This window comes from Ceratotherium simum, chromosome 20 (assembly GCF_057802395.1).
Source record: "Ceratotherium simum simum isolate JZ-2026a chromosome 20, ASM5780239v1, whole genome shotgun sequence".
In the NCBI taxonomy this organism is placed as follows: Eukaryota; Metazoa; Chordata; class Mammalia; order Perissodactyla; family Rhinocerotidae; genus Ceratotherium; species Ceratotherium simum.
The window spans coordinates 50,541,866-50,565,379 of record NC_141919.1 but is presented as its reverse complement, the minus strand read 5'-3'; the positions used below and the strand labels follow the sequence as shown (position 1 = coordinate 50,565,379).

At 49.7% G+C, this 23,514-nt stretch overlaps 2 protein-coding genes and 1 non-coding gene across 10 annotated transcripts in view; 2 read left to right on the top strand and 1 right to left on the bottom strand.

The window, feature by feature from the left end:
- UBAP2 (ubiquitin associated protein 2) overlaps positions 1-17,388 on the top strand; it is a 120,199-nt gene extending 102,811 nt beyond the window's left edge. For 6 of the 8 annotated variants that reach the window (XM_087444733.1, XM_014785994.2, XM_087444735.1 and 3 more), the window contains 13 exons: positions 3,708-3,747; positions 5,950-6,130; positions 7,062-7,131; positions 11,078-11,273; positions 11,989-12,080; positions 12,336-12,383; positions 14,792-14,870; positions 15,080-15,285; positions 15,567-15,666; positions 15,747-15,854; positions 16,009-16,076; positions 16,160-16,351; positions 16,442-17,388. In XM_087444733.1, coding sequence (XP_087300859.1) covers positions 3,708-3,747; positions 5,950-6,130; positions 7,062-7,131; positions 11,078-11,273; positions 11,989-12,080; positions 12,336-12,383; positions 14,792-14,870; positions 15,080-15,285; positions 15,567-15,666; positions 15,747-15,854; positions 16,009-16,076; positions 16,160-16,351; positions 16,442-16,537 — 1,476 coding nt within the window. In that variant the 3' untranslated portion in view covers positions 16,538-17,388. Of the gene's footprint in view, positions 1-3,707; positions 3,748-5,949; positions 6,131-7,061; positions 7,132-11,077; positions 11,274-11,988; positions 12,081-12,335; positions 12,384-14,791; positions 14,871-15,079; positions 15,286-15,566; positions 15,667-15,746; positions 15,855-16,008; positions 16,077-16,159; positions 16,352-16,441 lie in introns of those variants that run through there. The other 2 variants (XM_087444738.1, XM_087444734.1) reach the window with 2 other exon arrangements.
- LOC147914458 (small nucleolar RNA SNORD121A) lies at positions 5,188-5,269 on the top strand. The gene has a single exon (XR_015555497.1). It is a non-coding gene; the product is annotated as a small nucleolar RNA SNORD121A (small nucleolar RNA).
- Positions 17,389-18,794: 1,406 nt separating the features above from the next.
- The window catches only part of UBE2R2 (ubiquitin conjugating enzyme E2 R2), a 127,248-nt gene continuing 122,528 nt past the window's right edge, over positions 18,795-23,514 (bottom strand). The window contains exon 5 of the mRNA XM_004428357.3: positions 18,795-22,189. Coding sequence (XP_004428414.2) covers positions 21,970-22,189 — 220 coding nt within the window. The 3' untranslated portion in view covers positions 18,795-21,969. The remainder of the gene's footprint in view (positions 22,190-23,514) is intronic.

The following is a 23,514-nucleotide window of genomic DNA, read 5'->3' as shown; positions in this document are numbered from 1 at the left end:
GATACTTAAAGGTTAACGAAGGCCTCTGGTTTGTTGGAGTAGGCTGTTGAATATGGGCTTTGATGTGGACAGCGTGGGCAGGCCATTTCTTTGGAGGGGGGAACTCCTCTGTCAGCCCCTTTGGGCCTTTTCTGTTGAGCCTTAAGGGACTGTTCTTCCAGTCTCTTCCATGTGGGGCCTATGCCTGTCTGTCAGTGTCTCAAGAGCCTATTGGGAAGAGAAGGCTGCCATCGGAGTGTTTGTTTTGTCTACGTTGACTTGGTCGTCTGTTTTTTTACAGTACCCCTGAACATGTGTTACCCTTTTGATGAAGTTTAGAACCTGTGGGAGAACGTGGGAGGGGGTCTCCCCCTTGCTGTCCAGAGGGAGGGGATCTGGTTCTGTGCGGTCTTTAAACAAATCTCCTACATTTAGCCCTACCCCCAGTCCCACTGCCCAAGTTATCTGGTATAGGTAAATACTGAGTTGCTTGGTACGGTTCTTTGATATAAGTTGTGTTGTTTTCTGGTTTTCCCTACTACTGGCTTAGGATTTGGCTTTACCAGGTCAGCTAAGTCAGTTACCATCCTGTATATGCTTTCTAGTGTACAAAATTTTGTTGCTATCATTTTTTTCACCTGTATTTGTCTTTCTGGGTTTACATATTGGAAAAAAAAAAGGGCTTGGCTTAGCGGTTAAGTGTGTGCGCTCTGCTGCTAGCAGCCCGGGTTTGGATCCCGGGTGCGCACCGACGCACTGCTTCTCCGGCCATGCTGAGGCCGCGTCCCACATACAGCAACTAGAAGGATGTGCAGCTATGACATACAACTATCTACTGGGGCTTTGGGGAAAAAGATAAATAAATGAAAAATTAAAAAAAAGAAAAAAGAGAAAAACCCGTGTATTCTTTCTTTCTTTCTTTATTTAATTTTTTTAAAAATTTTTTGTTTATTGCAGTAACATTGGTTTATAACATTGTATAAATTTCAGGTGTACATCATTATACTTCTATTTCTGCACAGATTACATCATGTTCACCACCCAAATACTAATTACAACCCATCACCACACACCTGCCGAATTATCCCTTTCGCCCTCCTCCCTCCCCCCTTCCCCTCTGGTAACCACCAATCCAATCTCTGTCTCTATGTGTTTGTTTATTGTTGTTGTTATCTACTACTTAATGAAGGAAATCATGCGGTATTTGACCTTCTCCCTCTGACTTATTTCACTTTGCATAATATCCTCAATGTCCATCCATGTTGTCACAAATGGCTGGATTTCATCGTTTCTTATGGCTGAGTAGTATTCCATTGTGTATATATACCACATCTTCTTTATCCATTCGTCCCTTGATGGGCACTTAGGTTGCTTCCAAGTCTTGGCTATTGTGAATAACGCTGCAATGAACACAGGGGTGCATGTATCTTTATGCATTGGTGTTTTCAGGTTCTTTGGATAAATACCCAACAGTGGAATAGCTGGATCATATGGTAGTTCTATCCTTGATTTTTTTGAGGAATCTCCATACTGTTTTCCATAGTGGCTGCACCAGTTTGCACTCCCACCAGCAGTGTATGAGAGTTCCCTTCTCTCCACATCCTCTCCAACACGTGCTGTTTCCTGTCTTGTTAATTATAGCCATTCTGACGGGCGTGAGGTGATATCTCATTGTAGTTTTGATTTGCATTTCCTTGATAGTTAATGATTTTGAACATCTTTTCATGTGTCTATTGGCCATCTGTATATCTTCTTTGGAGAAATGTCTGTTCAGGTCTTTTGCCCATTTTTTAATTGGGTTGTTAGTTTTTTTGTTGTTGAGATGCATGAGTTCTTTATATATTTTGGAGATTAAGCCCTTATCAAATGTATGGTTTGCAAATATCTTCTCCCAATTGTTAGGTTGTCTTTTCGTTTTGTTGATGGTTTCCTTTGCTGTGCAGAAGCTTTTTAGTTTGATCTGTCATCTTTAACAAGAAGTTTATTCTTGCGCTTTCCAATATGGTAACCACTAGCCCCATGTAGTAGTTTATTTAAATTAAATAGTTTAAAAAGTTCAGCTCCTCAGATGCACTAACTGCATTTTAAATGCTCAATATCTAGATGTGGTTAGTGGCTACAATATAGGACTGTGGACATATGGAATATTTCCATTATTGCAGAACGTTTCCTTGGGCAGTGTTGGTCTCTAGTTTCTAAAACGTAAATCAGACACTGTGCTGTCCAAGCCTGAATCTCTGTGATCGCCCAGCCTTTGCAGTCCCAGCTATGACTTTGCCTCTGGTTCTGCTCATCCGCCTCACTGCTCAGCTCATTCCTTGTTCAACTGGTTGAACGAAAACTCCTGGAGATTTCTCGTCTTCCTGACCATTTGATACTTCTCTACTTTTGCTCCCACCTTCCTTCTGCATAGAATTTCTGCCACCCCAAAGAATGTGGCTCCTGTGTTGCGTCAGTTTGTTCATTGTTTGTGTTTTAAAAATTATTTTCAAGGTGGAATGAAATAGTCCTAGGGCCTGTTCCCGTTTTCTATTCTCACATCTGGTGTAGCTCTGCGAAGACTTGTTTGTACATCAGGGTTTGTGCTGTTGAGGATGCACATGGCTCGATGCCGGGTGTGTACTGAGTGGGCCATGAACCCTGGTTTAGAGGCGGCGGAAGAGCAGGAGCTGGACGGCTCCCACCCATCTGGGTATGTGGGCGGGTAAATACTAAAAAAAACGAAATGCTATGTGGAATTGCATAATACTGTTCTAAAGGTCAAAAATCATCCTGTACCTAAATTGTTCAGTATCCTTTCCCTGACTTGAATCTTGTTTTAACTCATGTTTTTTTCCTAAAAGTTGTTTTATTGTCTGCATTCCTTGCAAATAATCTCAAATTGTTTTAAGAATAAAACGTGTTATAAATAATATTTCATGAACAGAAATTGTACTGGATTTAGATTAACTATAAGGTTTGTCTTTTTCTTTAGTAGTTTGTACGTTTGTAAGAAGGAAATCTCCGTTAGCTCCCTACTCCCCTCTGGGGGCCCTGTCTGAGCCTCGTAAGCTCCACTGTCAATCACTCTATGCTGTCTGGAAGCAAAAATTTTCCCTGTGAGGGTGCCTCCTCCTGTGTGTAGGTTCCAGTGAAGTGCCTTCGGGTTGACTCAAACCACTTGTTTTCAGATTCTGCTCTTTTGGGGACCACCACACTGTCCTAACCCACTTTTTCCCCACCCACTTCAGAAAAACCATGTTTTAAAGTAACATCTCTTTTTCTCTGAGAACTATTTTGCTAATAATATAAAATATGATAATTCCTTATATGAAAGTTATCTTTGTTATAATTTGGAAACATTTTCTTTCTTACACGAGTGGTGCTCAGAAGACAGAACGTGCATGAGACAGAAAGGCTTGTGGTGATTTCAATACAATGAGAGTTCGAAGTCTGTTGTACTGCTTAATAATTTTTAGGATTGTTTCATTGCTTCCTGTGATTTGGGTCTTATGTTGTGTCCTTGTTACTTCCCTAAATATCCAATCTGGTTTTCAAAAATGTCAGCTCCTTGGGATTACTACGAATTTCTGTATTGCCTCTCCTTTTATTAAGAAACAAAATAAAATAGATCATTGTTCCTTGATTAATCTATACTTCATATGTTTGTGGCTAACTCCCAATAGAAAGTCCTCTAGGTTATCATTTGATTTTGTGGGTTTCCTTATGTTCTTTTCTCTTCCTTATAGAATGGACACGGTGGTGGTCGGAGTCAGCAGACTGTAGACAGTAAGTACATAAGCTGCTGCTGCTTGTCCTGCCTGGTGGAAACCAAACAGAAAGAGCGCCTAGCTGACGTGATGTCCTGGGAAAACAATAGGCCAGGGGCTCACTGTGCAAAAATAGTCCTGTTACCTTTTTCCCGATAGCTACTTCTGATCCATCATTGGCATCATTTCTTTGGCAGGGTTTAGAAGTTCACCTAGAGGTTCCCGTGTGACCGGGTTGTAGCTGGTAGTATTAATAGAAATGTTGTAGCCACAGCAAGAAGGGGATGATAGACTCATATTATTCTGCCCTAGTCAGATGGTACCCCAAGTGTAGAGTGGGTGTAAAAGATGGATTTAAAGGATGCTTTGCTCAGAGGCACAGGTTCCAAGATGGTCAAAGGGCTCTCACTCCAATGATGTGAAGGACTTTTAGAACAAAAATGAGTGTGCTAGTTCGGGAAAGACATGCTCATTGCCTTCAGGATCTGACAGACTCTTGCGGGGAAGAGGGATAAAATTTTTCTCACTATAAACACTTGGAAGAAAACGAGGGGATCCTGGTCCCCCAACTAGTACAGCTCAGTGATCACTGGAGATGGTCCAGGTGAATCCCTGGTGGTTGTTTCCTTCCTTTCTTCTTGGCTGGCTTATCTCTGATTGTTGGTGGTGGCTTTCGTTCATCATTCAGTAAAGCAAATGGGTATCCACTATTGGGGTATGGAAGCCAGAAAGACTCCCTTTTTATTTAGGATTTTTTTTTGGAATTTGGACATGGGATTTTACCAGACCAGGAGTGGGCTTAAGTTGGAGCTGAAATGACACATGTGATTTACCGGACTTGGATTTGGTGTCGCTGGGCTGCCGGAGCTGTTTGCAATACGTTGAGAATGCTAGATGTTAGAGGAAGTTCTCATTCCACAAGCCGTGGTGGCAGGTTTGTTTTGTCTAGGCATGAGGTCGAGGACAAATAGAGGTGTGCTAGATGATTGGAGATGTTAAATGAGACAATGAGATATGGAATGTCTGGAAAACATAGCATGCATTTTAGATAGGTTTTTATCTCCCATACTCTCTTCTCCACCCATTCTCTCTCTCCCTCTCCATTCCTCTCCTTCCCTCTCTCCCTTTCCCTGTCTCGCTAACACACACACTTTCCTTGAGAGGCTCTCTGTGAACCTGTCATCAGTGTAATCCAAGACCCAGGGAGGTAACCTTGGGGTCTGAGTTTGGGGCAGGGACGTCTGTGGTGTCCTCGTCTGGTTTCTGTAAGAACAGGTGCTGTGTTTGGAATAGACTGTCAGGGATGTGAAGACTGCTCTAAGAACTGACCAGGGTGTATGCTGGCCCTGCAGCCGCCCATGCTTGTTTTCAAATCGTCCTTCCTTTTAGGGACGAGTGTGTTTTCCGTTGGGCTCCCAGGGTGTCCTGTAGGATGGTGCAGGTTGCTCCTCCTTCCTGACTGGAAAAGACGATGATGCTTTACTTCCAAGCACATATCCGAGTTGTATGTGTGGATAGCACTAAAACTGAGTCTTTTCTGCAGTTGGGATTGATCGCATTCATGTTCTTTGGAAAAGCCTAATAAGCTCGTTTATGTGCTCTGAGGTTTATTCTGTTCAAGCACGTGCAAAGGAAATGCTCACTGCACATTTGAAGGTAGGTGTTGGGCAGCAGGTGTGTATCTTTCTGCAGAATTTAGGCATTTGTAACTCTCCACAGTGTACCCAGGCTCTCAGCCCCCACCTGCCCTAAATTGGCTGTGAGCTTCCACAAGGTCAGCCTGATTTGATCGAAGCAAAGACCTAACCTCTTGGGTGGTCTTGCCCACCAGATTTTCACTGACCCTTGCTGTGCCTTTTGAGGAAAATTTGCCTCACTTTGCAGTCATATGTATCCATCTCTGAGCCTCTTGCCTTTTCTGGGTGCAGCTCAGGGTCAGGTTCCTCTAGTTGGGAGAAGTATGTCAGCCTCACAGGACAGTTTGTGATTATAAAGATGTCATTGCCTGCTCTTTGCATGAGTCCTGTGCATCTGACCATCACGTGTCCTTTTGATAGTCATATCTGACAGAGAAAGGACTATCTGGTGACATGCTTGGGCATTTTCCCTGGGGAATGTAGCTTTGTATCTGTCTCAACCAAGCCTGACATGTCACAAGACGTTGAGCATATTTCAGATACTCCTGGTTGGTTCTGGAGCTAAACACATCTGTTTCTTACAGCTGCTTCATCCGTTCCAGCTCCAAAGACAACAGACCCTCCCTCCGCCCTCCCATCTGTGGGCTCCCTGCCCAGCACCTCCTGCACTTCGCTTCTGCCCTCCGCCTCCCAGCACACTGCCACTTTGCCCTCCTTGTCCCAGCCTGGCGACCTGTCCAGCAGCCCCCTCTCTCAGCTTAGCAGGTATGGGGAAAATATGGGTCCAGAATGAGAGGCACACTGGGGTGAAGTCCTGGAGCCCTAATAGGAGGCTGTCCCCGTGAACAAAACTCAACTGGTTGCCCCCAGCACGATGTCCTGGCCTTTGCATTAATGCTCTAGCATAGGCTCTGGCTGGGTGGGGTCTCAGAAGCACCAGACATGAAAACCTTGCCTGCTTGTAATGCCTCTGCTGTCACACGGCACTGGACCCTGGGCATGGGGTGGAGCCAGGGGGTCACTGCTCCTCTCCTTTGACCCTCAGGAGGGTCCCAAGCCTCGCCTCGCTCTCCTTTAGCTCTGGGCCCGTGTCACTGTGCCGTGGAGTGAGAATGATGTTGGGTTTTTGAGCAGCTCTCTGACTTGTACTTGTCATGGCTTCAGAGATCAAGTTACTAGAACAGGGCGTAGGAGCGTGGGTTCTGTTTGGTCCTCACTCTGTGTCTTCTGAGTAGAGCTCGCCTCTTCCCCTTTAGCCAGGAGCAAAAGCGTTTGATTTGAATTCTGGGTTTGGTGGGAATTCAGGCTCTGACTCCGGCACGTGGGGTGCACGTAGGAACTTTCTTCCCTCACACACAGATTTAACAGGGTCTCCAAGGCTGGCAGTGTTCTTAGTGCAATCCTGTTCTAACTTTTACAGTGTAAAGAGCAGACGGTTATAGTTGACTGAAGCTGGCTCTGGAGGTTTCCCAGGCGAGGATGTCCCAGATCCTCATGGCGAGTGACCCTTTAGGTCATTTCTAACCACCAGAACACCTGAACTGGGCTCCAAGGCGATAAGGAACAATGGGTGTGAAGCCGAGTTTTCCCTTGAGGGGATGGGGCAGGCTTAGATCTAGCCCACCTCGACACATGGGTCCCACTCCTGTGGAGTGACTTGTGGGGTGGACACGTGGTGCTCTGTTTTGTCTTCTAGTTCCCTCTCCAGCCATCAGAGCAGCCTCTCCTCTGCGCACCCAGCACTCTCCTCCAGCACGTCACACACAGTAAGTGTCCTCTGGGCTCCCTCATCCTGCACCCTGCTCAGCGAGCTTGGAGCTTAGTCACACGCAGGTGGGGCTTTAGTGTGTGGATTTTAAATATCTGAGATAATCTCAAATCGCTTGGCTGTCTCAATGTAGGTACGTGGTTTGAGCTGTTGATTTCCTAGGCACCACGGAGGACATCTGGCTTCCTAAGTTCATGCCTTTATGGCGGAATTGCTTCTCCAGACCTGATGTGTGATGGGCAGGGCTGTCAGGTAGTGAATTTGTTCCCAAAAATTCACTGAGCTCCCTCCTCATTATAGGAGACCTTTCTGCCCAGCAGGGTTGGTTTTATTTTCTGGGCTTGTTGGTTGAGGTATTTGCTGGCTTTTTAGAGAAAAGTAGGCTACTTGCTCCTTGCTAACTGCAGCTTGGGTTCCGCTAAAAGTCAAGTTTAATCGAGAGCCTTGTTCCTGGATAACCGTGTTATCTTGTGAAGGCCATTGTGGAGAGAATGCTTGAAGTTCGGTCAAAGGGAGAGCTCACATGAGGAATACCCATCCTTTGCCGCGTGACACGCACACGTCTCTCTCAGCCCAGTCGGTGTAACAGCATTCCAGTCTGTTGGTGGTTGTGGGGACTCTCCCCGTTGCACAGTAGGCGTTCTGTTCATCTTCCTCGTGCCGTCTCAGGCCCATCTGAGTCTTCCCCACCTCAGAGGCAGAGACTTGGGGAAGGTTGATATTGAAGAAGGAAGTCTGGAGTGTGGAGAGGCAAGGATGGACGCACAAGTGGGGTGCAGCTGGGAAATCCTGATGAGCCAAAGGGTAACCCTGGGTAGTGGTTATTGGATTGTGGCTTCCCAAGGTGTGAGTTTGGGAGCGTGGTTTCTGCGGTAGGGGTCAGTCTAGACTGTGGTGGATAGAGGACTGAATGGTTGTGAGATGGCAGGGCAGTGGGAGGATACTTAATGAAGAGCTAGGAGAGACTTGATCATAAGGATTGGTGGAAAGAAGCTGCCTGGGAAGAACACTGTCCATCTACTGGGAGGCAGGCGGCTTCCGGCAAGGTTGGGGTGGATGAGTCCCCGGGCAGGGAGGGAAGTGAGTACACTCGAATGCGAGAGTCAGGTAATTAGGGAAATTTGTTTCCCCTGAGGAAGAGATCAGGTCATTTGCTGCAAAATGAGGTGATGGAAAAGGGTCTGTTCTATCCTTCCATCAGGATCTGGCTAACATTGTGACTTTCAAACTCTAGTTTTCCAAGTGAAATCTTACGCATAATTCTTTGTCATAAAACACATAGACTGCCATCTTCATAGCAGAGCACAGTGTGGATTCCTCTGCACTTGGAGTAAGTGCTGGCCCACCTGCCTGTGCCCCTGTTTGGCCAGTGGGAGCTGTGAGCTGTCCCCGTCGTGAGCACCGGGTCCCGGCCTCCTGTGCCCTGGGCACTGCGTTGGGTCCCAATGCTCTTGCTCGCATGGGTTAGCTGTACTCTGTGTCTTAGCAAGAGGCTCCAGATCACACCACTCGATGGCCGCAGCCAGAATTGTCTTGGCTAGGGATCCCACGTTCGTCGCTGTGACAGAATCACCCCATTGCTCAGATAGTCGTGACTCAGTAATGAGAGGGGTCAAAGAGAAGCACTGTGGAGCTCTTCATCTCTCGCCTGCTTCCTTCTACCCCTCCTCCTCCCGTTTTCTTCATCCTCTAGAATGTGTTTTCACCCGTAAAATAGAAAATGTATCCACACAGTCACTTTCCATCTGCCTTTGGCCTTTTTTCTTTGTCTTTTCCGTAATATAAACGGGAGTATTCCATACACAGTGTCCTTCAGCGTCTCCCCCCCTTAACTTTGAGATGTTTCTGTGTTGAAACATAGAGTTCTTTGTTCTTTTTTCCCAGCTCTACTGCATATATTATTTAATCAGTCCTCCACTGATGGAACTTCAGGGCCATTTTCAAGTCTGGATACTAAAATGCTGCCTTCGATAACCTTCTGTGTATGTCGTTTCACGTGTGTGGTGCTGTCTAGAGAGTAAATCCTGGAGGTGGAATTGCTAGGCATTTGTCCTTTTATACAAATTACTAGATTGCTCTGCGTAGTGATTTTAACCCATTTACCTCCCACTGGCAAAGAATGAGATGTCCTATTTCCCCACTGCCTCCTGGAATCGCGTTAGCGAATGTTTGTATTTTTCCAATGTGTTAATAGAAAAAGGACTTGTCAGGATAGTCTTAATTGAATGAGGTGAACATCTTTTTTATATATTGGAAAGCCATTAAGTTTCCTTTTCAGTGAGCTACTTCTATTGTTCGTTCCTTGTTCTGCCAGGTCCCTGGTGTCTGTTTCTAGGCACTCTATATTGAGGAGACTAGCCAGTGGCCCTTCGTGATGGGAGGTGCAGATATTTCCCCTGGGATTTTTATACAGTCAGATACATCGGTCTCGTCTTGTGTAGTCTGTCATAGCGTTTCCCACATCAGGGCGATGCGGGGATCTCAGGTTGCTCTCCTGCCCTGCGCATCCTCATGGAAGGTTTGGGGCAGCTGTGCTTTCCCGGGCCCGTCTCAAGGAGCTGACCGCTGGCCCCACTGGATCGACTGAGCGAGCTGTCTCAGTGGGGGGGCCTGCTAGGCCAGCCCTTGGTTGCCGTCACAGATTCGGGAGGTGAGGGGAGAGACAGTGGCCCTGTCAGGGTCGGCTGGAGGCGGGAGAGGCTTGCTGGATGACTCCTGAGTTCCTTTCAGTAAGTCAGGAGCTAGTTCTCTAGCAGACTGCTCTTCCGTGGATTCCCCCACTCCCCAGACTGCGGAATGTCCATTTTTTGTCCAGTGGTTAAAAGGGTTGAAAGGTTCGATGACCAGTGACACCTTGGCGCAGTGGTCAGAGCTGTTCTTGATTCTGTGGTGGGTGGTCTTGGGTCCATGCAGAGGACCGTGGAGAGGGTGCTGGGGCAGGCCAGTGCAGCCTTCGCCCTCTCCTGGAGCTCCCCGCGCCCTGGTTCTTTCTTTCTATCTAGGTTGAAGGAACAGGAGTCCTGGGGCGCCCCAGGAGATGTGATTTTAGCTGTCTTCACCTTGCTGAACCGATTCTGGATATTAGAGCCCTAAGGCCTAATGAGTAGGGCAGCCTATGGGGCTGGGACCTGCATAGAGCTGTCTGTGTGACAGGAGGCAGAGCCCATGATGGTGCCCCCTCTCCTGGGGCTTCCTGTTCTTCGACTTCTCCTCCAGGAGTTTCCAGGCTGCTTTATTCTGCACGTGTTCTGGTTTGGAGGCTGGTCTCAGCCTTACAGAGCCTTTGCCTAGCCAGGTGTGTCTCCTCCCCCCGCCCCACGCCCCAGTCCTTGAAGGCCTTCCTGGTTCCTTGTTACCAGCTGGAGTTGCAGCTGGGCAGGATTCTGGCAGGAACTCAGGTTCCTCAGAGCTTTCTGTGGGGTTTCCCCTTGCTTCCTAGGTGAATCCTGTCGAGCAGGCATAGAGGCACGTCATGCCCTTCTGTGCAGGCCCTGGTGGCCTGCAAAGTGTCACAGGTTCTGGAGCAAAGGCCTCTCTTGGCCACGTGCAACTTCCATATCACAGTAGCTAAGAAGGGCTGCCTGTGGCCCTGTGGTCACCTCTCCTGAGTTGGCCTGCTTTTCTGTGAGACCATATTCAGATAGTCTGTGTTCATTTATGATCTAAGGTTTACTTGGGGTTTCTGTGCCTTGTTTCAGATACCAAAGCATGAGCAACTTTAAGGATTTTGGGGAGGGCTTTGGTCATAAAGCTCCATTTTTAGTCTTGATACTCAGCTTATGAGGTGTGTCCTGATAGCCTTATATATAACTGCAGTGTGAGGGGCCACAGAGCCCCCAAGTCGGAGTCTTGAGACTGCAGGCTGAAATGCCAGGCCAGGTTCTCTTGCGCTCTTGTGCTTTCCCCCCAGATCCATGTGTCCTGGCTTTTCTTTGTTTTGCCAGCATGCCAGCGTAGAGAGCACCCCTTCCCTCCAGTCCTCAGCCACCTTCTCAGCGGCAGCAACCTCCGCCTCCAGTGCCACGTCCTCAGGGCTCAGCCTGCCGAGCAGCATGAATACAGTGAACAGCCTGTGCCTGGGGGGGACCACTGTGAGTGCCCCCAGCAGCAGTACTCGGGCCACGCCCTTGGTTACCTCAGGTGTGTGCTCCAGAGACCTTTCCTGCCCACCCCCGGGCCCTGCAGGTTCACGCTTGGCTTCCCAGGGAGGATGCCCAGAGGTGCTGCAGGGCATGGGTGGCCACGAGCCTCGGAAGATATCAGCTGACCGTGGGGATGCGTGAAATCGATCTCCTGGGGGGGTTGCCCCTGGGCAGGATTTCTGGCAGCCTTTGCTTCCAGCTCCTCAAGTCTTTTCTGTCCTTGCTCACCCCTGGAGCCGAGATGACAGGGTAACATGGACCGGGCCAGGGAGCAGCTATTACGGGCTCCTTCTGGCCACTTTGTGTGACTGCTTTGCCCATCAGCCAGACCTGGGCAGTCTGTGGCCAAGCAAACTGTGGTTTGGTAGAAACTGCTCGAAGCCCTTTCGACACAGCCCGTCCCTCTGCTGGCTCTGCTGGCCTGCCTTCTGTTCTAGGAGGCAGATTCAGTGCAGTGTGACCTTCAGGAGTGGGTGGGGGGCGGTGGTGTGGCCCGGAAGCCTCTGATGTGGAAACAGCCTGAATGTGGTGGCACGTGCTCTCTGCCTCCCCCACTTCCTGGGGGGCCTCTGTGTCTCAGCTGCTCCCTCCCCTCTTGGCTGTGAGGCGTCTGGGGCAGCATAGTGACAGGGCACTCAGCCCCCACCCCACACAAGCTGAGGAGTCTCCCTCGGTTGTGGCCCCTTCACTCCGTTTGCTTTTTGCCTTTACAGGCAAGGCGCCCCCCAACCTGCCCCAGGCGGTACCGCCCCTGCTGCACAACCAGTACCTCGTGGGCCCCGGAGGACTGCTTCCCGCCTACCCGGTGAGTGCACGGTGAGCCCCTGGCCAGCTGGCTGCCCTGGCCTCAGGCTGGCATCTAGTGAGGGGGCCTTGGGTTGCTGCTGCTCCTTCCCTGAGCCGTGTCTGCTGCTCTGGATTCCTGTATTTCTCGCCACCAAGACTCCATCCAGGCAGGGCCTCTTCCCACAGCAGCTAATGCGGGTTTTGGGCCCCACCTGGACTTCGGGGGATGGTATGTGGCATGTGGTCCCTAACGCCCCTTTTGGTTCTCGTGCAGATCTATGGCTATGATGAGCTCCAGATACTGCAGTCCCGGCTGCCAGTGGTGAGTGGGCTGTGGCAGGGGGATTCAGGCTCTTTCACATGTCCCTCCTCCCTTGGCCTTGAATGCCACCCTGCCTGGCCCTCAGGGCCTCCCTCAGCACCGTGGCTGAGCAAGATGCTTCCATTTGGTGGTGGTGCCTGGTGTGACTGTGGCCTGGGCATGTGAGTGTCCTGTGCTCATCCCTGGGGAGCTTGAAGACAATTGGGACCTGGGGCCGTGGTAGACAGTGGACCTACTAAATGTGGGTCCTTCTCTCCCCCACCCCTGCCCCCCTTTTAAAAGAAAAACCATATGACACAAGATGTGGGGTGGCTTGCTGCCCCTAGAGTTTTTATAGTCTTCTCCTTCGAAGTGCCAGTTGGTGTCTTTGGCCTCTGAAATGGCCATTGGTGATGCTTGTGATGGCAGCATTGCTCTCTGTCCCCATGAGCAGCTGGAGCTGACCGTGGCTAAGGGCCCATCTGGGTCTGGCCTGCCATCTCTGTTTGCAAGAATGCTGGCCCCGGGATCTCCCTGGTTGCTACATCCTACTCTGAGGCTGGGGCTGCCTCTCTATTCTGACCCTTGTGACCAGGAGGAGGCACCGGGCCTTCCCTGGGATGGCCTTGTGAACAGGCCTGCAGTGGGGAGGGATGCGGAAGGAGGCCACTGCCTGCCCCGACAGCCTGCGGGCTCCTCCGTCGCCATTCCCTTCTTGGTCTGACATTTCCCAGACTCCCAGTAATTTTCAGCAGCCCAGGGCATCTGTCATTGTTGGGGAGTAAAAACCTGCTTGGACACTGGCGTCCCCCCACTGGATGTGGTCTTTCCTTTTCCCCAGGGAAGAGGTTTCCTCCCCAGTGGGGTGTCCTTCCTTAGAGTCCTCCCCATGGGTGTTGCCCCCTCCTCTGCCTGGCCACAAGGAGCTCAGGGAGCTACAGGTGTCACTCCCCCTCCCAGGCCCAGTGGCTGAAGCTCTTGTCTCTCAGGAGAACTCTTCTCTGTCTGCTGATGTATTTCCAGAGGCAGAGGCTGGTAGCTGGGTGACCCTTCCCCTGTGTGCAGACCAGGAGCCCATCACACTGCCGCCCAGTGGCCTGCTGGACTCTCCAGCCGCTGCCCATGTCCCCCAGAGGGGCCCCGGAAAGGACGTTGAAGACATGATGACGGATTTCTAGGGTGGTCCACAGAACTTAGGGTGTCTGGAGAGGCCTGAGCCTTGGCTTTGTGGGGGAACTGGAAGTGGCCCTGATCCCCCTGACGCTCATGAGGGAACCCCGCAACCATCTGGTCCAGGAGCCCCAGGCATCGGAGATGGAGCGCAGAGGTGGTCCTGAGGGAGTCTGCGTGTGGGTCCTGGTCAGGCCCCCAGCAGTGGCGCAGTGGGATCCCAGTCCTGGGAGTCATCCTGCCTTGTATTCTTTCTGTCCTTTTGTGCCTTGGAAGAAATCGCCTCTGGGCCTGCCTCTTGATACCCATTGTTTTCATTTTCCCCTTTAGTCATGTGTTAGCCTCTGGTACTTTTGTGCCTAGTTCCTGCCTTTGGATTTTCTTCTCTTCTGTGACAGAGCTCCCCCACCTGGGCTTTCTCTAGGCCTGTCCTCAAGTGTGTCCTTACCAGCTTAGGGCTTTCCTAGTCCTGCCTCCTCCTGGGGTTCTGGGCCGAGATGCTCTGGGTTTCCTGGAGGTTACCTGGAGATGAGGCCAAGGGAGGGTGTCGGGGGGCTCCTGTCTGTGACCAGACACTGTTGGCCATGAAGAGAGCAGGAGGCCAGGGTGCAGTGTGTGTAGGACTGGCAAAGCCCTGGGTGGTGAGGCAGGGTTGGGGCAGGCCTGCCTTCTCCACAGAACTCCACTGCATTCTGCCCTCTTGGCGGCCACACTTGCCCTGGCTCTTGTGCGGTGTCAGTGTTGCCAGGACAGAGGAGGTGGTGAGAGGCCAGTTCAGGGCCTTATCTGGGGGCCTGCTCGCACCTCTTCCTACATGGCATTGCTGCCCTGATCCCTGTTAAACCCTTTAGGCATCTCCTCTCCTGCTGGCTCCTTTTCAGGTTTCTACTATCCAGGCAACTTTCTAGCTGCTCTTTAGAATCTCTTATACAGGAAGATCCAGTACAGTTGGTTTGGCCTGTGGCATTGACCAGCCTCCATCTGTGGTGTAAAATGGATGTGAGATTGGGCCTCCAATGGCTCTGCCTGGAGAAGGCTGAGGGATTTTTCAGCGTTTCTGCGTGCCATGTAGCTGCCACATTGCACAGCTCCATTGGGCACCATGTACTTTGACTTCTCTGTGAGTGCTGCTCTCTGGAGGCGTGCACGCGATGTCCTGGCAATCTCGCCTTCCCGGGAGCGCCTGTGCCTGCTGGGTCGGCTGTCCTGGGAGTGGGGCAAGGCCATTCTGCTGATTGAGCCTCCCTGGTCTCTCCTAGGATTACTATGGAATTCCCTTTGCTACGCCCACAGCCATTGCCAGCCGAGATGCGAGCCTAGCTAATAACCCATATTCAGGTTAGTCTGTTCAGGGGGTGAGGAGTGGGGGGCACGGGCCTGTAGCTGATCCCACAAGTCTGGAAACAGAAGCAGAAGGGCTGAGAGAGGCCTGTTAGCTTTTCCTTGTTGTGTTGGGAACCGAACCATTCCCGTTTGCAGGAGCCAATCTGGTTTCTTACCTGGTTAGATAAGGAGCAGTGACTGGAATCAGTGCTTTCTTCTCCTAGGTGATGTCACAAAGTTTGGCCGAGGTGACTCTGCATCCCCTGCACCCTCCACCACACTGGCTCAGCCCCAGCAGAGCCAGTCCCAGGCCCACCACACAGCCCAGCAGCCCTTCCTGAACCCTGCGCTGCCACCTGGCTACAGCTACCCTGGTCTCCCCTACTACACAGGCATGCCCAGTGCCTTCCAGTATGGGCCCACCATGTTTGTGAGTATTTGTAGGGGGTGCTGTTCCAGCTCCGGGGAGCTGAAGCAGGGAGGGAGAGAGACATGACCCCACGCAGAGTCTCACCCAGCCTTCAGGAATGTTTTTTGGGTGGGGGGGGAGGGGTGGTTCCTTCCCGTCTGTTTTTAGATCCAGCATGTGTTGCACTAGTGAACACAGGGCCCTTGTGGTTGTGCCACCTGCTGCCCGAGGCTAAGCCAGGGGGTGCCTGACCTGCTGCCCCTGCCCCATTCCTCCACTGATGCCTCTTCTTGCCCCGCCAGGTCCCTCCGGCCTCAGCCAAGCAGCATGGTGTGAACCTCAGCACCCCCACCACCCCTTTCCAGCAGGCCAGTGCTTATGGCCAGCACAGCTACAGCCCAGGTGAGGGTGCTCCCAGCATGGAGAGACGTGCGAGGACAGGGTCGCCTTGCTCACACATGCCTCTTGTACCACCATGCTAGGTTATGATGACCTGACCCAGGGGACAGCAGCAGGAGACTACACCAAGGGTGGCTATGGTGGATCATCGCAGGCCCAAAACAAGTCTACAGGTTCAGGGCCCGGCAAAGGTAGCGTCTGCCCCTTCTTTCCAGGACTGAGGGCCAGAATAGTTGTCTCCCACCCTGACTGCCCCTCAGGCACGGCTGCCCCAGAGTGCCCCTGGTGGCGGGGGAGGCTGGAGCTGGAACCAACTGCTGGGGGAACAACTGCTTTTCCTCCTAGGAGTGTCCGTGTCTTCGAGCACCACTGGCCTGCCTGATGTGACTGGTTCTGTCTACAACAAGACTCAGGTGAGGGAGGACCAAGGTGGGTGGGAAGGTTGGTGGGAGGTGCCACCCACGCTGGCCCTCACTGTCATCTCTTTGCCCTACAGACTTTTGACAAGCAGGGATTTCATGCAGGGACCCCTCCACCATTCAGCTTGCCCTCAGCCTTGGGCTCCACAGGGCCCCTGGCCCCTGGAGCAGCCCCTGGTTATGCGCCCCCACCATTCTTGCACATCCTGCCCGCCCACCAGCAGCCTCACTCACAGCTGTTACACCACCACCTTCCACAGGATACCCAGGTGAGGCCAGTGATGGAGGCAGCCTCCCTGCCCTGGGCCGGGAGTTCTGCTCCAGCCTTGACAGCCTTCTCTTCTCCTCCTCTTCCTCAGAGTGGCTCGAGTCAGCGCAGCCAGCCCAGCTCCCTGCAGCCCAAGTCTCAAGCCTCCAAACCTGCGTACGGCAACTCTCCATACTGGACAAACTGAACCCTGACGAGGGGGTGGGCTGGTGCAGGGCTTACCCTGGGCAGGAGAGGACACACGGATCCCATTTCCGGGAGCCCGGTGCCCTTTCCGAGAACTCCTGAGACGTGTAACTGTGTCAGCCAAGCCTCTGTGGGGAGCCTGCCTCTCAGACTCGCTATTGTATGTAATGTATTTATGTATGTATTTGTAAATGTGATCCAAGTCTTGGGGAGGGGGTGCAGCTGCTACTCTTAGCCAGATCTGCTCTCCCCACTCAAGCTCCTTCTCGCTGTAGCAAAACAAGCCCCTGCTCCCCTTCTGCCTTCAGGCCTTCTCCACGGCCCCCGGCCAGCGGGCTATGAGGGGCAGTGTCTGGAAGGGCTGGTTTAGGCAGTTTGGGTGTGGGGTCACGTACCAATGAAGAATCACGACTTATCTCGCTCCCTTGTAAACTGTTGAGTTTTCTTCCCTGTGTAATTACTTTTATCTCCCTCTTTTTGAGAAACTGGTCCTTTGTCATTTGTCATGTCCTCCTGCCAAATCTCTATCTGGGAATAAGCAGAGATACCCCGCGCCTGACATGAAAGTGGCACCGGTTTGTCTTCATATAGAGCAGGGGTTTCTGCTTCTGGTCTGGTCTTGTCCCCAGAGACTTGCCTTCCCCTGGCTGACCATTTTTAAAATAATCTGAACTTGCACTCAGATGTTCAGCCAGTCAGCTCCCCTTTTAAAAAAAATCAAAGCTTTCCACCTCAATAAGAGCACGTCTCTAAGCAGAGGCTCCTCTGTCCCAGTTGTCCTGAACAAGTGGGTGACTGTTTCAGGGGTTTCTCTTTTGCCCAAACTCCACCTAATAAAGTTCTGAGAGCATGCACGGTCTCTGTGTGGTGTGACTAGGGGATCGTCAGGGGCCGGCCGTCTTCAGTATGCTTCCAGCCAGCCTGGACTTCACAGGACTGAAGTCAAGCTCACGTGGTGCGTCTTCTGACAGCAGGGAGCGAGGGCTTAAGCTGGTCTGCTGCTTTGCAGGGCCCTTCTCTTGCCTTGGCCCCAAACCGTTGGCATCCAGGGAGTGAGAAGGTAAATGGTACGTCTGAGAAGACAGCGACCCAGGCAGGCAAGGCACAGGCAGTGTTTAAGTTAACTTTTTTTTTCTTGCAAATCCTAACAGGCTTAGAGGATAAGGCAGTCTCTTACAGGGCCCTGTCAACAGGAGTACTAGGGCAGGGTCATTTCTTTTCCAGACGTCAACTGAGTTTAAAATCTGGAGCAAAGTAAAATATGTTTGAACAGCTAAACCTCTCTATCCTTTGTTCTTATCAACCAAACACAATCTTGACCTACAGTCAGGGGAACAGGTGACTAGCAAGTCAGGTGGCATGAAGTAGGTGAGTGAGTCCTGGGCTAAATATCTGCTCTGGAAAGTCCCAAGCAACCATTCACCTGGAGCCAGGATTCTAGTCCAGCTCCTTCCTCCTGCTTCCAGGGCACGAGTCAGGGAGGAGCTGGGGCCATAAACTATTCCTGCGTGTCGTAGGAGGCAGAGCTCCCCACTTGTCTGTAGCACAACTGTGCTCCAACGTGGCAGGCAGTTCAGGGCCTAGAGGTGTTGCCTAAGGCATTTTAGCCTCTCATTTCTGTCCTAAACAACCCCTTCAGACGAGGGTACATAAGCAAACAAAATAAGTGTTGCTTCACATCAAGTATCGGTCAAGCCAGTGTGCCAGAACCTGGGGGGAGTCAGTCTCGACTTTCTCTGCATTTGGCCTCTAAAATCAGTGGTCATTTCATCAGATGGGACACGTGCTGCTGTTAACCCACAGCTTGGGATCCTGGTTAGGAAAAAGGTAGGTGTCCACAACTGAAACTAATGGGACTTACAAACTATGTGACCTCTTGCCTGACCCCTGCTGTTAGCAGCAGGAAGATAAGTGACAAGGAAAACAATTCTTGCCTAAGGAGGGCAGTGGAGAACCCCTCCATCCCCTCACCAACCTACTTGTACTGGCAGATTGTGCTCTATTTCAGAATTAAGGTTAACAAATGGCTGTGTCTTGAGTAACCTTTCTTAAAAGGTTACTCAATCCCCAAGGACTGGGGATGTTGGTTCTGCAAGGAGCTGAGTTGAGCAGAATGTCATACAAGGCAGGTCTGCAAGGTTTGGTTTTTGTTTTAATTTTTCAGCTGAGTCCTGGGCAAAATGTGCAAGGGAACAGTGGAAATACTAAAATCACCTTTTAGTTTTCTTTAACACAAGAAAAAAGAGAGGGTCATCCGATGGGGAAGGAGCAGTACAGGTATATTTTATTTCACATTTTATTAGTAGACAGATGGGCAGAAAAAGACAAAATAAACCACTAAAAGGGGAGTTCAACACAAAATGCATCAGATAATCTTTTCTCATAAGTTAAACTGAAGAAAAACATCTACAATTTCAGCTAAGAAAACTATTAAAGTCAGGTGTTTCCTGCTGGTTTCAGAATAGTTGAAAATTGCATCTGAATCTTTTTGTAAATAATGTAAACCTTTTTTATCAGGATGGGAGGAGTGGAGAGTTAATTTTCAGTGGAGAACTACACATTTTCGCTTCAATCTCCTACTATATATGTCCCAAACAAAAGGAAACCAGCAAATAAAGAAGCAAATTACCAGGGAAGAGGAAAGAAGGGACTACAAAAAAGTCTGGCTAATAGAAAAGAACTCTGGAATGATAACGAAATAACAAAAAGGGGGGAAGACTTTGAGAAGCAACAACGGAATCATGATACTATACTTTCTCCACCCAGCCTCAAAATACACAGACCTGAAGAGCATCCAGAGAGGCATCCAATGGAATCAAAAGGAATCTAAAAATGCAGGATTTTAAGTAAGTTCACGTTACACCAACTAATCAGCACAACTGTACTCACACGGTCCTGGCCTGAGCCTGAGATCTCCACTCCCCAAAGAACAAAGTTAGATGCTCAAGTTTCCTTTGCTACAAGGGTGTGTTCTCAGGACAGCTCTGGAACCGGCATCTGGGTTTTACACGTTCAGTCCGAGCTATCAATCAGCATGTCCACCTGCTCGCAAATCCACACACCCCAGTCTTTTCTGGAACTGATTGTACTCTTACCAGAAGCAAACCCAGCCCTCAACAGTACACCCCAAAGGGCTGAGAGGTACAACCTCCACCTGGCTCTCTGGCTCCCTGAGTCAACGTGCAACAGAGGCCAACAGGGCCGCGCAGCATAGCACCTCCCACAAAGCCAAGGTGCCCGGCCTGCCCTGGGAAAGAAATGTTTTCGCAGTAGGGAGAAGAAACCAAGACCAAGCTACTGGCTGTAAACGTGTGTGTGTGTGAGAGAGAGAGTGAGATGATAGATAGGGAGTAATCAAAGCATTATGAGAGACTTGGGGCTCCAGAATATTTGCAGGTTATCTGGAAGCATCACTTAAGCGTGGGGAGTCAAAAGCTAGTTCCGACTTCCTTCTGAGCAAGTTTGTGGTGTTTTGTCACAAAGAGCTGCTCTATTCTCTGAATCTGACTGGAATCACTAGACTCGGGTGCAAGTAGCCCTGACCCCGTGGGGATTGGACAGAGTTTCTAGGACCAGGCTCGACACTGTCCCATATGAACCTTAGCATGTGAAACGTTCCCAGTTAGTACTAGACCTAACTTTAGAGGCCAGAGAGAGCTGCTGGGAGTGAGCAAATGTTTGTAGAGTTTGAAGAGCGAATGAAAACCCTGAGATCAGAAAGGAAGGAGGAGCTAAGGAAGTAAGCATCACCTACTCTGTCCTAGGATCCATCCTACCCGTCCCTCATCAACGCTTTGGTTCTTTCTGAGCTATAATCGGAAGAAAAGGAGTGAGTTGACATTAGTGTGCAGGGATCTGAAGTAGGACTGTAGTCAGTCTTTCCTGTATTTTCCTTCCGAAATTTGTGATTTTTACATTACAACGATTTTCCCCAGTGAAAGAACACTGCCCTCCTATGAACCAGCCCGCTCCCAAAAGAAACAAACATCAGCTCCAAGTTCTGAAGTCCCTGGTGGGTGAAGGCTGATGGATCTCAGTACTGACTGAAGTAACAGGACTGAGATGGGCAAGTCAGAGCAGCAGCAATTGCATGGCGGGAGGCTCTAGCGTTGCGCAGACACTGCCTGCAGCCGCCCCCTCGGCTCTGCCCATTGTCGAAGCAGCCAGGGCAAGCTCCATGCACAACTTCTGCGTGCACGCCAGAGTACAGTGACAGGAAAGGAAAGTCCTGGTGGCATCCGGTGGGGAAAGCGGGAACCGGTCACTCATGTCTCACATGTATCCACAGTTATCACTGTCGGTATAAGCAGCTCAATGAAAACCAAAATCTTAACACATGCACCTAGTATTAATACTGAGTAATTAAAACTGGCTACTTAAAAGAGTCCTCATGGTGAGAGTGTATCTTTGAGGGAAAGGCCATGTTAAATATATAAAACAGATGCTTTCTCGCCCAACAGTGGTCACCAGTAGTTTTGACTTTTTCCCCAGCAGCATCAACCAGAATTGGCAGAGGGACTTTTAACTCTTGGTTCCCATCACTAAGACTCCACACACACACACTAATCCCGTCTCTCCCCACTCCCTGGGTGGGGGGAGAGTAACTCTGCCTTTAAAATAAATAGCAATCAAGTGCTCAGTTCTATGTAAAGTATGAATATTTATTTCAGGCTTTAGATCCCAATCGATTTCAAAAAACAAAATCTGATTTCTCTCCTCAGAGTAGCTGAGGCCTCCGTGTTAGGATGACTTCCTGGAGGCTGAAGGGGCTCTGTGCCCTTAGGAACACATTTCATCAGGCTTAGCACAAAGTCCCTGATGCCCGCTGTGCCCCAGCCTTAAGAAGGGAGAGAAACAAAATTCACCACCATGGGGCTGAACGAATGCACGCACACTACTGTAAAGGAGCAGCTAAACCTTGGCAAATTTGCTTTTTTTTAAAAAAAGTTTGTTTTGTGGGGTTTTTATGTTTTTTTTTGTTTGTTTTTTTTTTCCATTTTCTTTTGCTAACCAGCATATGCAGCACTTGTGAACTTCCATTGGGCTCCCAGCTTTAAACACATTAACTGTCTTGATGAAAGACTATTTAATTCTTCAGGAATCTAAAACAGACCAAACGTGTTTTGCTGTGAACACTTTGTAGAGACGAAGTGAGGCAGGAGTTTGGGTTTAAAGAAAAAAAAAGAATCAATACAGTGATGGAAGGGTAAAGAATGCAAGAATTCAGACATTCTCTGGAGGGTTATTTTCTCTCCATTAAGAGGTCCATAAAAAGGAGCAAACTGAGATCCATAAGGGGAGTCAGCAGGAGCCGCACGTGTTTCCCTACCCCCTGTGATAGGTTTTTGCTGAGGGGCCACTGCTAGGTCCCCACTTGCTCCCCTCCCTTTGGCCTGAGACGGCAGGGCAGTACAGGGGCACTGAAGGAGCGCGTCACGACTCCTCGTTCCCAGAATCATCATCATCATAACAGTCGGCATCTTCCTCCTCCTCATCTTCATCATCGATGTCGTCGTCGTACAAGTCGTCATAAAGCAAATCTGAGCTGTTGTCATTGGAAGGCACTTTAGTTTTGATGCAGTATTCCGCCAGGGTCGTGGGGACCTTTACTCCATCCTTTTCTGCTTCAGCTTTAGTGGCTGAAACCTGTTTCCTGAAGGGAGGATAGTTTATGTAAGTCTCTGTCTTAAAGATAGATTTATAATTGGCCTTTCTAAATAATCCAGATTCCTTACAACTTGGGTTTCTGAATTTCAGTACCTGCCCGAAAGCATCTGACAGACACCCTTTACTACACCCAAGGCTCTCAGCCCATCAGGTACCATTTGGAAGGACACTTAATAATGACCTTTCGTAGGGAGTTTAGAGCAGCAGATCTCAAATGCTGGTTCGCTAGAAATCACTTCCGATTTTTTTTTTAACGTAGTCGTCTCACACCGAACTCATAATGCAGCTTCAAAAACTCTTCTGAATTCAATAATCCTCCTATTTGTACTTACAGTAAAATCCAAATGTCTTATGTTGGACTCCCAAGTCGTGCATGATCAAGCTGCCTAACACTTCATTCTCACCACCCATTACTTTCTCAAATTCCAAAAACATCCAGGCCACCTTGGTCTTTTTTTAGTACCTGCAACACACCTACTTGATTTTTCTGTGTGAATCAGTTGCTCTTCTCCTCATCTACACACACATGGTTGGCTGCTGCTTGTCACTCATATCTGATATTTATCACCTTAGAGGAGGCCTGTCTGACAACCCAATTTAAAGCAGCCGTTTCATCACTCCTTCACATTATCCTTCTTACCACTATAGTATGTTTTCTCTTTATGATCTTCCTCACTTGTGCATTTGTCTGTTGTCTGGCCCCCATCCAAGAATGTGAACTTCATTAGAGCAGAGACCTTCTCTTTCTTAGTCACTTCTTTTCTCCAGTGCCTAGAACACAGCCTGGCACATGCAGCTGTACAAACCAATACTAACTGTATGAATGGATGGAAGGGTAAAGTGTCCTTTGACAAGTATGAAAATTTGAGCCATCAAGGGACTGGAGAAACCTGAACTTAAAACATCAAACCACCACTCTCCCTATCTTCCTCGGCCTCCTCTTAACTGCACCTCCCTCAGCAGCTCTCAATGCCTTGCTCCCCCTGCCATGGCTCACATCCTGATGCCACGAGGCTTCCAGGCTTGAATCTCTCTCTCTCTCAGCACTCCCCCTGGCCATCTGACCCGTTCCTGTGTTTTTTGCCACCATTCCCTTTATGCTGACGGGTCTCACTCAAATCATCCAGCGCCAGCTCAAATCACCCAGCTCCAGCTCATACCTTTTTTCTGAGCTCTACGGTCCTATCTAAGCCTTCTGGATGTCTCCATCCTGATGTTCCATAGGAACCCTAACTCAACAAGTCTGCCTTTGTCATTTTCCACCTCTTCTCACTAAAACAGTATCAGTTCCTAAAGTCATAAATCTGCCTC